An 11,367-nucleotide genomic window follows, 5' to 3' on the forward strand; every position below is an offset into this window, starting at 1 on the left:
GATGAAGCAATGTTACGTAATTACTCATGCCCTCCAACATATATCGTGTCTGAGATACTGCTCACACAAGCGGCAGATCTACAACAACTGGCATGATAAGGTTTACTTGCGTGCAAACCACACCTCGCTCCCCTCCTCACATGTCTCCACGGCAAGATGCTTGTGGGGTGCCCCCTCCCCAGGCACACTGAACCCGCCAAACATACCGATGCCCGTTGGCGTGATGATCGCAGGCCCGTTGGCCAGCGTACCCTTTCCAAAGCCTTGATCCGGGTGCCGCGCGATCAACACCGTCCAGTTGAAGTGCGGCCCGTCCCAGTGGGTGAACACCAGGTGGGTCCCGAAGATTCGGTGGTACGGTGCTACAAAGACGTGCTTGCTAGCCATTCCGAAACGTGCCAGCTCGAGCGGAAGGCGAGCATGTACAGGATCGCCGTGGTTGAGGGGCTCAAGCTTAAGCGTCCCATATCCCGCCCCTTTGTATCTCCCTGGCACTGCGCCAAAGCCATACGCTGGCTCAGCTCCGTTCTTCTTAATCGGTCCAAAGGCATTGGCCGTGTACCGCCGGAACCATTCTGTCTCCACATCCAGAGGCTTGAGGCCCAGCATGTTGTCCACGATCGCCGCGAACACGGTGTGGAAGGCGTAGGACCCAAAGTCGGCGTCATTCGTTAGGACCGCCACTGCCATCCCCGCCTCTGGCAGGCGCGCGATGAGCGTCTGTTGGCCAGGAACCCCGCCCGTGTGGCTGACGACCCGATGGCCGCGGTACGAGTGGATGAACTGACCAGCACCGTAGAGAGAGGGCAGATTGTCCGCGCCAGGCATCGACTTGTTGCCCACGACAACGCGTGGCTCCGCAGCCGCGGCTAGGAGATGGGCAGGCACGACTTGAGGGTCAAGGAGCTCTGCAAGCCAGCGCGCAACGTCGCGTGCTGAGCTGATTATCCCACCCGGGCCAGCATTGACGGTACCATCAGTGTCCGTGAACCATCCGAACGGCGCAATACTCCCGTGGCAGCTCTTGTGACGCTTCTTGTGATTTCCGAGCGTAGACTTGGCTACACACTCGGTCATATTCAACCCCGTATGCGTGTGTCCGTCTGTACGGTGCCCGCTGGCTGCGGCCGCGGTGTGGTTGTACGTCGTCGCTGACATACCGAGGGGTGCGAAGAAGTGCTTTTCAACGTATTGGATGAATGGTACACCAGTGAGAGTCGGAACCATATGGGCAAGTGCAACGTAGTGACCGTTCTGGTACTGGAAGACTTGGCGGAACTCGGCCGAGGGCCGGAGTCGTGCGAGGTTAGCGACTGTCTCGGCAGGCAGAACGTTGTCGTACGAAAAGTCGTGAGAGGGCATGCCAGAGCGCATGGCTGGCATTAGCGCCGCAGGGGTTGATGAGCTTTACACATGAGGTCGGCAATGTCAGCGGTACTAGCCGCGTACTCGTCCATCAGGTCCCACTCGGGGAGCACGTCTTTAACCTTTGTGGAGAGGGTGAGCAGCGCCCCGTTTGGGACGGTGACGCCGTCGTCGATCATCTTGAGCACGGATAATGCCGTGAAAAGCTTCGAGTTGGAGGCGATGCAGAATAGGCTATCCGAGTCGACCGGCCTGCCATCGTTCGTTGCTGTACCAAAGTTGAGGAACTGCACACCGTCGCCATCGTGGTGGTGGGAATGGAAGCTTTGGCTGGTGACGACAGCCACAGACATGCCGGGGATGCCCCAGCGCTGGCGCACCGCATTGATCTCTTTGATGGTTGAATGAGATATGAGATGGTCGCTGTTTGCAGAGTTGCCAGAGTCACTCACCCACCCCACCACGGATGACAGGATGTCTGAAACGATGCCGAGTGGGAAGTGCATGATGACCTGGTGAGTGTGTGGTGCCAAGTCGTAATGTCACTTGTATCAAGATCTATAAGTAGCACTTATACACGCGACTGGGGATGACGCCGGGCCGTGACTTGCCGCACATCCACAGAACCCCGTGCCGCTCAACCGCCCACCAACTGCCCAGACACTCCTTGGTCTTGAGCTACAGTACTGCATACCCAGCTACCCAGCAACGTGTCTGTTGCCCACTTGTCCACATCAGTATCATGGCCGTCCTCAACCCTCTCGATCCAGCTCTCCTCCCCCGGCTGAACAAGCAGTACATCGTGCGCCCTTTCAGAACTCTCTGACTCAGGACTTTTACAATATGAACCTAGCGAATGTGCCCATGATCCATCAGCTGCCATGGGATCCCTCTCTGCACTCTATGAAAAGTGTAGCCGGCGGTGCTCCGGCCCTCCCCGTCTCCCGGACGCGCGAGTACGTCCTTTGCTGCCCGAGTTGACGCAGTCTTGATCTCCACACCTTCCGTATCCGGATCTTTTACCCCGACACGGACACGGCCAACCCACCCGTTGTCATCTGGTACCATGGCGGCGGGATGGTGCTGGGTTCCCTCGAAGCTGATAACGCTCTCTGTACGCGCATTGTGCGCGCGGCTGGATGCGCTGTTGTGGCAGTCGACTACCGACTTGCCCCTGAGAATCCGTTCCCAACAGGCGCAGACGATGCGTGGACAGGTACGCACTGTCCAAACCATGCTGATGGTAGCATTCAAGTACATTGTCGAACACGGGAGCGAGCTCGGCCTCGACGCCTCTCGGATTGGGATCGGCGGCTTCAGCTCTGGCGGTAACCTCGCCGCGACAGTTAGCCAGCGGGCCGGCCTGGAGGGGTTTCCTCTCGCGTTTGTTGTCCTCAGCGTACCTGTTACCGACAATACCGCAGGGCCAGAGAACTTTGCTTCGTGGAAGCAAAACCGGAACTGCCCCGGTCTCAATGACGACAAGATGTTATGGTGTAAGCTCAACACTCTGTCGGCGAAGCTTACCCAGACCGGGACCAGTATCTCCCCAAAACACTAGACCGTGCGGACCCCAGGTCTTCGCCCCTCCTTGCGCCAGACGAGTGGGTCGCTGTCTCGCCCGACTCGTACATTGTACTCGCGGGCCTCGACCTCCTATACTCTGAGGGGTTGGCCTATTCCGAGAGACTCAAGAAGATGGGAAAGGCCGTTGATGTGGTTGTGTTCGATGACTTGCCGCACCTGGCCATGGCAATGGATGGGGTCCTTGATCGTGCGCAAGAGTGGAACCTTGGCATTTGCAACTACATCGCTGAGCGATTTGGGCAGCCGCCGGTAGTGCTGAGTGACCTGTATGAAAGTCGCACCTGACTTGCTAGCTGACGTGGATCACCCTGTCCTCGGAACACCCCTTTCTATATACCAACCATGTCTACATCTATGTCCTCTACTCTAGCGCATCGTACAGCGTACGCTCAAATTCGTTGTACACACGCAGCCAGCCGTCGGCGCTGGGTGCCTGCAGCTGGGTGAAACAGATGCCCTAAGGTTAGCTAGCGCGACTGCCTTGACTCACCGCAATGCCTGTGGCAGGATCGAGCCAGTAATGCGTCTTGGCCGCGCCGTCCCAGCATCCACTACCCTTTCGGCGTCCGTTAACACTGTCCTTGAGCGAGAGGACCAGGCCAACCGAGTGGCCCAGGAACTGGGCGTCGTTGGCCGTGTGCTCGGGATCGTGATAGTTTGTCCGGATTGTCATGACTGCGAGACCCTTCTTGACCTCTGGCGGAGCATCGGCCGGCAGTGAGTCGGTGAAGAGCTCGGCGAAAGCCGCCTCACTGACAATACCATCGTCGCGGTTGAGGATTCCTTGCAGGAAACGAAGGTAGGCACGCGCAGTGCCGTGCAGTCCACCGCCACCGCTGAGTTGTCCGATCGTCTCCGCAGTGTAGTCAAGTGGCCGCATCGGTACCCCGTGGACCAAAGAGCCGTCAGGAAGGCGCTTGCAGATTTGCTGCATGCGCGCACGTACGTCATCGGTCGGAACGAACGTGATGTCGTCCACCGTCAGACCCAGAGGGCCAAAGATGTGCTGGTGGAAGTATTCCTGCAGGTTGAGACCAGAGATGCGCTCAACAAGAATCCCTGCCCAGTCGATGCCAATTGAATAAAGCCATCGCTCACCGGGCTGGAATACGAGTGGCTCCTCAAAGCCCTTTGTGGTCTGCTCGCCATGGTGGAGAGGCGGCTGATTTTGCTGGTGCCACTCGGCCAGGAGCGAGGACGAAAAGGTGTACGCGAGCCCCGAAGTGTGCGAGAGGAGGCGCCGGGTGGTGATGGGCTGCGTACGAGGCGTTGACAGGAGCGTGTCTCCGTCCTGCCCAGTCAAGACCGGCAGTGCACAGAGTTCAGGACAATGCTTCTCAACGAGTTGAGCGTCATCGAGGTCGATGAGGCCGCGGTCAACGAGCTGCAGTACGGCGACGGTAGTGACCAGCTTGGTCATCGAGTATAGCTGGAGCACTGGGGTCAGCTGTGAGCATGGGGCCAAGTTGGAGAAACGGGGACACGTACTCGTCTTGTCGTCGACCTGGCCCTTGTCCGGCTCGCCTAGAACGCGCTCACCGCGGGCCGCAAAGTATATCGGGCCGTCAGCTGTTGTTGCGCCGAATGTCGCGGCGGGAATCAGACGCGAGTCGACACGCTTGGCGAGGAGCTCGTCGAGCGCGGCCTGGCCCTTGGCCGAAACGACAGGTTTGGAGACTGCCTCGATCGTCACGGTCATATTGAGTGAATGTGGTGGAAGAGATGGGGGTTGAAAGCTGAGAAGAAGAGAAATGAGTGAAATGAGTGATACCAACATTCCGGCATTTACAGTTCCCGGAATCCGCTCATCGCAGATAGCCGATGTGGCCGTTGATTTATTGGCGCCACGTGGCTCCCCCTCCCTCCGGCATCAGCTGGCCTTAACTCTCGTCAGCTCAATAGAGTCGACAAGACGCACTTGGCTTGGTACACTCTGTGCGTTTGACATGGTAAGAGCGGAGACAGTGTGCATTCCTGGATGGTTGCCGAGGTGAGTGCTATCTGCCATCCTACAAGCATGGTCGTGCCTGGTCGGCCCGCTGATGCCAGATATGCCGGGTGTTCGGCCACTCTGAGCCTTTGTTGTATTCATATTCATAGAAGAACATGATGAGGCATGACGCCCACTACCAGGTGCTGAAAGCGGCCCAGGAAGCCGGGACGCTTGGATCGCGTCTACGTCTGCTAGGGCGGGCTCCCACGGACGTTGAACCTTTCTGGAGCGCAGACACCTGGAACCGCCGTGATCCGTGACCTATGAGGGTTTCGGCCACCTCCCACCTTTCCGTGGGAGGAGACAGCAGCAGTTGAGGCTGGCAAGACGCAAATAGCACGATTGATTAGAAGGGACCGACTGGTTGATCAAACGTCAGTGGCTGGCGTGTGGCTTTTGGCTTTTACCATCCGTCAATTCCGTCAACCCGCCGCCAATGTCCACAAGGTCAATGGTCATTCTCATCCTGCTGTACTAATTCCATGTCTCATGTACCCCCTGCCAAGGTCATTTCCTGGGTTGGCTCTGGTTGGTTCAGGCTGTGTTGTTTAGTAAAGGGGACGGGGTATACTTACACTGCTTGTGCCTGAATATTGCTAAACTTGGATTGGGTGTGAACTAATTCCTCCGTTCTCATATTACAAGCTGCCCAAGTGTTATCTTGAAACAAACAGAATAGACATTCAACGCCACCCAGGGTATTGCGAGCAGCCATCTTGACCGCTAGAACGGCATGGCGGTGATGGCTATGCAGTGTCATGTGCAGCTCTGTAGAAAAGGCATCCGCGCCGAATGACGACTGCGTATGCGTAAAGAAAGAGTGCACGGCTGGCTTGAACGAACCGAGCGCTGCACAGCATGGTCAACTTGTCCGACATAATCGGTTCCACTTGACCGCTCAACAACACACAGACCTCTACTCTACTGTCCCCGCTCTCTCTTCTCCTCATCCTCATTCTCCATCACCTTGTCTACAATACCCAGTTGCCATTCCCGGAACCCACAACGCCCTCTTTTCTCCCTTGTTGGTCTCGGTTCCTTCCTCCCCCCCCCTTCCTCCCTCCCCCTCGCCAATGACGACGGTCGCATCCTGCCCAAAGGGCAGCGCCGCAACGGCCCGGCCCCTCAACATGACCATCCCCCTCGACTCTCGGCTGTGCTGGACCCAGGATATGGGCTGCATCACCGACTGCTGCTCGGCTCTCGGGGGCACTATCCAAGAGTCGTGCGGTCTCGACCAGTGCCTAGGGTCCTTTGCCCAGCTGGATTGGCGCGACTGCGTCAAGGACTGGTACCTCAACAATAACGTCGACCTGGACGAGAGGTGGTTCTCGTGCTTCCCCCGCACGACGGAATCCACATCGGCAGTGAGCATCGGCATCAGCTCGGCGCCGCCACGTGTGAACCGACGCGGACTGGTCGCTGTCGTCCTACTGGCCGTTGCGGCTATAGCTGTATGAGGCGAGAGGACGAGACGAGACGACGAGCGACGCTGTGGAGGAAGATTGATCCGACTAGGCAAAAGGGGAGGGAAAGTGAGCAAGGACCATTCATCCACACGACGGTGGTAAGTTACAACATCGGCTTGACCTGATAGCAGGCCACACGACACGACATCAGGACTTTGGGATACGTAACGTCATCAGCGACATGTTGTGCAATACATATGTGCGGCCGCGAGGGAGGGAGGGGGGGGGGGGGGAGGGGGAGGGGGAGGAAGATGGGGAGGGGATGGGGAGGGGGAGGAAGATGGGGGAGGGGATGGGGACGGACGGGCTGATGTCTGGGATGCCGAGTCTACTGACCACGCCATGCTCATACTACGGCATCGCTCTGCTCATACAGAGGAACACCTCGCCCTCATCCTCCTGCAGCGACAAGGCTAGAGACCACCACAACATGGCTGGTGCCTGCGTCAAGGATTGGGCAACGCCTACCGACGAGATCGGCCAGATGTCCCGCGGGAACGTGAACAGCAAGAAGCAGCCTAAAACGTATCCTCCATCGTTGGCAACGGATCCCCCTCCTCTACTCACGTGAGCTCAATCTGCATGACCGTGTCGATATCGTCTGCAGAGGAAGCGAACGAACCAGTCATCCAACACGTCGTATCGGGATACCCCTCGTCCACTTGTTTGTGACTGCACGCCGCCTCTCTGGCCGAGACCACGTCGTCGCTCTCAACGCCGAAGGGAGGGTCGGCCTGGTCGATGGGCGAAGAGTGACTTCTAACCAAATCGCGCCCCTGTAGTCGGCCGCGTACCTACTTGAGTACGCCTTCAAGTCGGGCTTGGTAGAGACGTTGGACCTGGGACCCAGTATGCGCCAAAGGGAGGCGCGCCTGAGACGCGGACATTGCTGGACTGTCGTACATGTGCAGCTGGTGTTCCCGTGTCGGACCAAGGCTAGTCCAGTCCGCACGCCCTACTTGCCGCACGATGTAGAGGGCAGGCTCAAAACACCAAAAGAGTACCGTACGGCGTACGCACTGACCACTGACAGGATCGAACTGCCGACCTTTGCATCACTGACATCCGCGGGATATTAGTACAATGCTCTAACCAGCTGAGCTAAGCGGCCGGATGTCACGTGATGCGGTGGTATGTGGATGTGTCACGTGATATACGGTACTAAGCGGATGTAGTCACGTGATATGGGATTACGAGGGATCGACTTGAACGACCATCGCCAAGAGCTCTCGACTGGAAGGAGACGACGGACTGGGAGAGCGTGATTTTGCTGTACAAGTACATCCGCCACCCGCGAATCGATCAATCGATCAAGCCCGCAAAGCATGGCCAACGTAGGCGACGCAGGCCAGTTCAGGTCACGTGTGCCCTGCATTCCGGCATGATGAGCTGATTAACGCCACTGCCGTAGTCGACGCGGTCATGCCCATGTTCCCTCAGCTTCCCGTTCCGCACCCGTCGGCATGTGCTTGGATCGAGGGATGCAACCACGTCACCCACCACCCTGTGGCCTGTGCTTATCGCTTTTGAGGCGGCGGAATGTAACACACCGTCACGCCACGCAGCCAACAAGATAACCAGTCCATGATACCTGATACTATCTACGGGTACAGAACACTATGTATACACCAACGCGCCGTGCCCGCGACGCAACAACCATTCCGTTTCAAAGTCTAAATAAAAAGGGCACTAATGCGAGGTGACGGTCGGGCGCGCGCTCTCTGCCTCGTTCGGCAGGTCGCTCGTCACGTTGAACAGGCAGGGCGATTCCGTGTTGCCCTCGTTCGGGACCTCGGGCCGACGGTACGGCGGCGTGTCCTGGCCGTTCTGCTTCTTGTTCATGGAGCGCAGGTCCGAGCGCGACCGGAAAATCCGGCCAAGGAGCGAAGGCCGCTTGCCCTTGGGCGAGACATTGAAGCTCGACGGTGGCGGCAGCGACTCCTTGGCTTGCGTGCCCGGTACCGGCGTCGAGCCAGGCTTGACGACGCTGGCAGAGTCGTCGCCTGACCCGGGGTCGGTGCGGATCTCGTGCGACTGCTCCGAGCCCGACGAGGATGTGTCGGATGCAGCCCGGGCCACGAGTGGAGGCACGTTGGCGCCAAAGTCGATGCGGAGGTTCTCGCTCGTCGCCATAGATGCTGGCGTCTGGAGACCAACCCAGCTCCACTCCTCGCCACGGACCCATCCAGGAGCGTCATCAAAGGTCGCGAGCTCCTCCTCGTCGCGGGTGACGTGCAGGCGGTGGTGGTTGAAGCGCGTGGGTGTGCCCTCAGCCTTGACCTTGCGAACAAACTTGATGCGGCGCGAGTGGTAGCGCTGCGACCGGTGGGGGTGGAAGCTGTCCAGGAGCATCTGCGAGAGCTCCTCGTGGCGGTAGTGGACCAGTGGGGTGTGGTTCGGGCTCTCGTAGCGGCGACGCTTGTTGTCCGCAAGGAGCTCGACGAGTGAGCGCGCAGACTCAGCCGATGTCGAGCCAGCCAGAGTCTTGGTCCATGGCGCCGAGGGATAGTCGCGCGATCCGATGGCCGCGGCAGGAGCGGCCGCGAGGTTGCGGAGGAAGTCTACCATGAGGGCCTCAGACTCCTTGGCGGGTGTGTCGCGACCGCCGACAACGACGTCGACCAGACCAAGCTCGCGCGAGCGGATCGCTGAGAGCGGGAGCATGTCCTTGACGAGGTGGGTGGCGACGTCGCGACCGCAGCGCTCGACGTACGAGTACAGGTGGAACTCGGAGCCGTGCAAGCCCATGGCGCGGTAAGCAGGGTTGAGGACAACCGAGGCAGCCGAGACGACAATGTCAGCAGCAGCCGCGAGAGCGACACCGCCGGCAGCAGCGTTGCCGCGGACACACGAGACAGTGACGATACCGCTCTCAGTGAGCGAGGGAACGCCAGTCATGAACTCGCTGCGGGGCTGCGAGGAAACCTCGCCGGCAATCAACTCGACAACGTCGTCGATCGCGTTGATGTTGGCCCAAGTCTCGCGGCCAGGATGGTCGGCGCTCTCGATGATGTTGAGAGCAACACCGTTAGAGAAATACGCGCCGCCCATGAGCGCGAGGACCTTGACGTTACCGCGGTCGGCGTGCGTCGCCCAGCGGAGGGCACGGACGAGGTGTTCGCAGCCAGTCGTGCTCATCGCGCCGTTGTAAAAGTCCCAGTAAACGAGCTGGATGAGGCCGTCACCCTCCTTGAGGGTGCGCACAAAGACCTGCTGGAACGTGCCGGGGACCTCCTGGAACTGGGTCTCGGTCCATTCGGGCACACCTTGGAGCTTTGCTCCCTCACCGGCAGCGACGAGCGCGTCGGCCATTGGGACCTTGGCGCTGAGTGCAGCCGCGGCCGCGGCCTTGGGGAGGCGTCCGTGGGTGAACCACACAGCGACTCCGCAGCCAAACTGACAATCCTTGTGGGCGCAAGGTGCAGTCTTGAAGAGGACTGCGCCGGAACGCTTCGCGATCGCCTTGCCCGCCGGAATCTCCTTGAACGATGCGTAGCCGAGAGTCTTTGCGAGGTTTGTCGGGAGATCGGCAGAGTGGACGTGGATCTTGGCGTCATAGACGAACATGAACGACTTGGTCGTCTTGATCGTGCCGCCAGGCTGCGAATCGCCACAGTTGATGATGCGGGCGACGTCAGCCGCATTGTGTAGGGTGAGGTCTGGGCGGCGCTGACCCGGGCGGATCTGCGGGCGCTCGTTGAGGGGGCCACCGAGGAACGGCTTGCCGGACGACACGCACTCGACAGCCCACTTGGGGTCGACCTTGACTGCGACACGAGTGGCGCGGTGACTGGGGTCGGCGAGGTTTGAATAAGCAGTGGAGATGCGGCTCAGGGCGACATTTACGGCGCGAAGGGTGGCAGCCGTAACGGGACCCTGGTAAATGGAGCTCTTGGTGGCTCGAGCAACATCTGGGAGAGGGAATTGGTCAAAAGCCCAAACTGGTCCACCATCCATCGTATCATCAGCTTGAAGGACCGTGATACCCCAGTGCGTGCGCTGGCGTTCAGGGAGTGGCTTTGCACGGTCGGTGGGTTCAACCAGGTTGGGGAGTTCAGCGGCAGAGTCTGGGTTGAAGCCACGGTCACCCATAATGGCCCAATCGATTGCAGCTGGTCCAGCATCGCCGGGAGGGCCTGGGTGAACGATTAGGGTTAAGACCTGTCAAGTAAGTTTTGGCTCATACCAAAAGGTGGCCGAGATGGGAGTACATACATTATCCCAAATGACGTCTGGAACCTTCTTTGTGAGGAATGGACAAACGACAACGTGTGGCGAATGGGCCAGCACGGCGCTGATCATGCCTTGGTCGGTGAGAGCGAGCTCTGTTGAGACGCGCTCACATCCAATGTCGGAGAGGTAGGTTTGGACGCGCTGGGTGAGACTGTTTGCTGCGCTCACGAGGAGGAGGATACGCCACTTGCGCACGTCCTCTGGGAGGGGAGGCAGGTCTGCGAGAGTCCGCGACATTGCTGGGTGTGTCAAAGGGGTAGAGGGGGTGTTGTTGAGGAATTGACGAGCAATCTAGTTGAAAGAATGGGGGGGAAGAATGAAGGCTTCGAGGATTGATGGGGAAGAAGGAATGTGGAATGTGTCCAGGATTTCGGTGTTGTGATGCCTATTGCCAAATCTGGTTTGACCCAAATCTTGAGAGCTTGAGAGCTTGAGAGAATAGCAGTTAAACTTTGAGTGAGAAAAAAGAAAAAGAGTCGTTGTCCCACGTCGTTCTTTATAAAGACAAAGAGAAAGAGATGAGCTGGGGAGGGGTATCAGCGACACTTTCTTCGGGAGTGATGGGGAGGGACGTTTGAAAGGAGAGAAAGGGGGTTTGTTTGCAAAGGGCCTGAGAAGCGTCCACGCATGTCACCGATCGCCTAGGCCAGTCACCCCAGCCCTGTTCAGCACTTGGACACCGGTCCACGTTTCGGTTCATCCTTTCCAGCCCATGCAAGC

At 58.7% G+C, this 11,367-nt stretch overlaps 4 protein-coding genes across 4 annotated transcripts; 1 reads left to right on the plus strand and 3 right to left on the minus strand.

The window, feature by feature from the left end:
* Nucleotides 1-102: 102 nt before the first annotated feature.
* Nucleotides 103-1,718, minus strand: CcaverHIS019_0700200 (uncharacterized protein; the record flags this gene model as incomplete). Its single annotated transcript, XM_060603417.1, has 2 exons — nucleotides 103-1,376; nucleotides 1,412-1,718. 2 exons carry the CDS (start codon nucleotides 1,716-1,718, stop codon nucleotides 103-105), a joined length of 1,581 nt encoding a protein of 526 aa, XP_060459713.1.
* Nucleotides 1,719-2,107: 389 nt separating this feature from the next.
* On the plus strand, nucleotides 2,108-3,237 carry CcaverHIS019_0700210 (uncharacterized protein; the record flags this gene model as incomplete). The annotated part of the gene is made up of 5 exons (XM_060603418.1): nucleotides 2,108-2,167; nucleotides 2,197-2,321; nucleotides 2,352-2,581; nucleotides 2,613-2,861; nucleotides 2,897-3,237. 5 exons carry the CDS (start codon nucleotides 2,108-2,110, stop codon nucleotides 3,235-3,237), a joined length of 1,005 nt encoding a protein of 334 aa, XP_060459714.1.
* Nucleotides 3,238-3,313: 76 nt separating this feature from the next.
* On the minus strand, nucleotides 3,314-4,651 carry CcaverHIS019_0700220 (uncharacterized protein; the record flags this gene model as incomplete). Its single annotated transcript, XM_060603419.1, has 3 exons — nucleotides 3,314-3,409; nucleotides 3,443-4,389; nucleotides 4,441-4,651. The coding sequence occupies 3 exons, from the start codon at nucleotides 4,649-4,651 to the stop codon at nucleotides 3,314-3,316; spliced, it is 1,254 nt and encodes a 417-aa protein (XP_060459715.1).
* Nucleotides 4,652-8,103: 3,452 nt separating this feature from the next.
* On the minus strand, nucleotides 8,104-10,884 carry CcaverHIS019_0700230 (uncharacterized protein; the record flags this gene model as incomplete). The annotated part of the gene is made up of 2 exons (XM_060603420.1): nucleotides 8,104-10,575; nucleotides 10,630-10,884. The coding sequence occupies 2 exons, from the start codon at nucleotides 10,882-10,884 to the stop codon at nucleotides 8,104-8,106; spliced, it is 2,727 nt and encodes a 908-aa protein (XP_060459716.1).
* Between the last annotated feature and the right edge of the window lie 483 nt (nucleotides 10,885-11,367).

Source organism: Cutaneotrichosporon cavernicola (genome assembly GCF_030864355.1).
Source record: "Cutaneotrichosporon cavernicola HIS019 DNA, chromosome: 7a".
Lineage (NCBI taxonomy): Eukaryota > Fungi > Basidiomycota > Tremellomycetes > Trichosporonales > Trichosporonaceae > Cutaneotrichosporon > Cutaneotrichosporon cavernicola.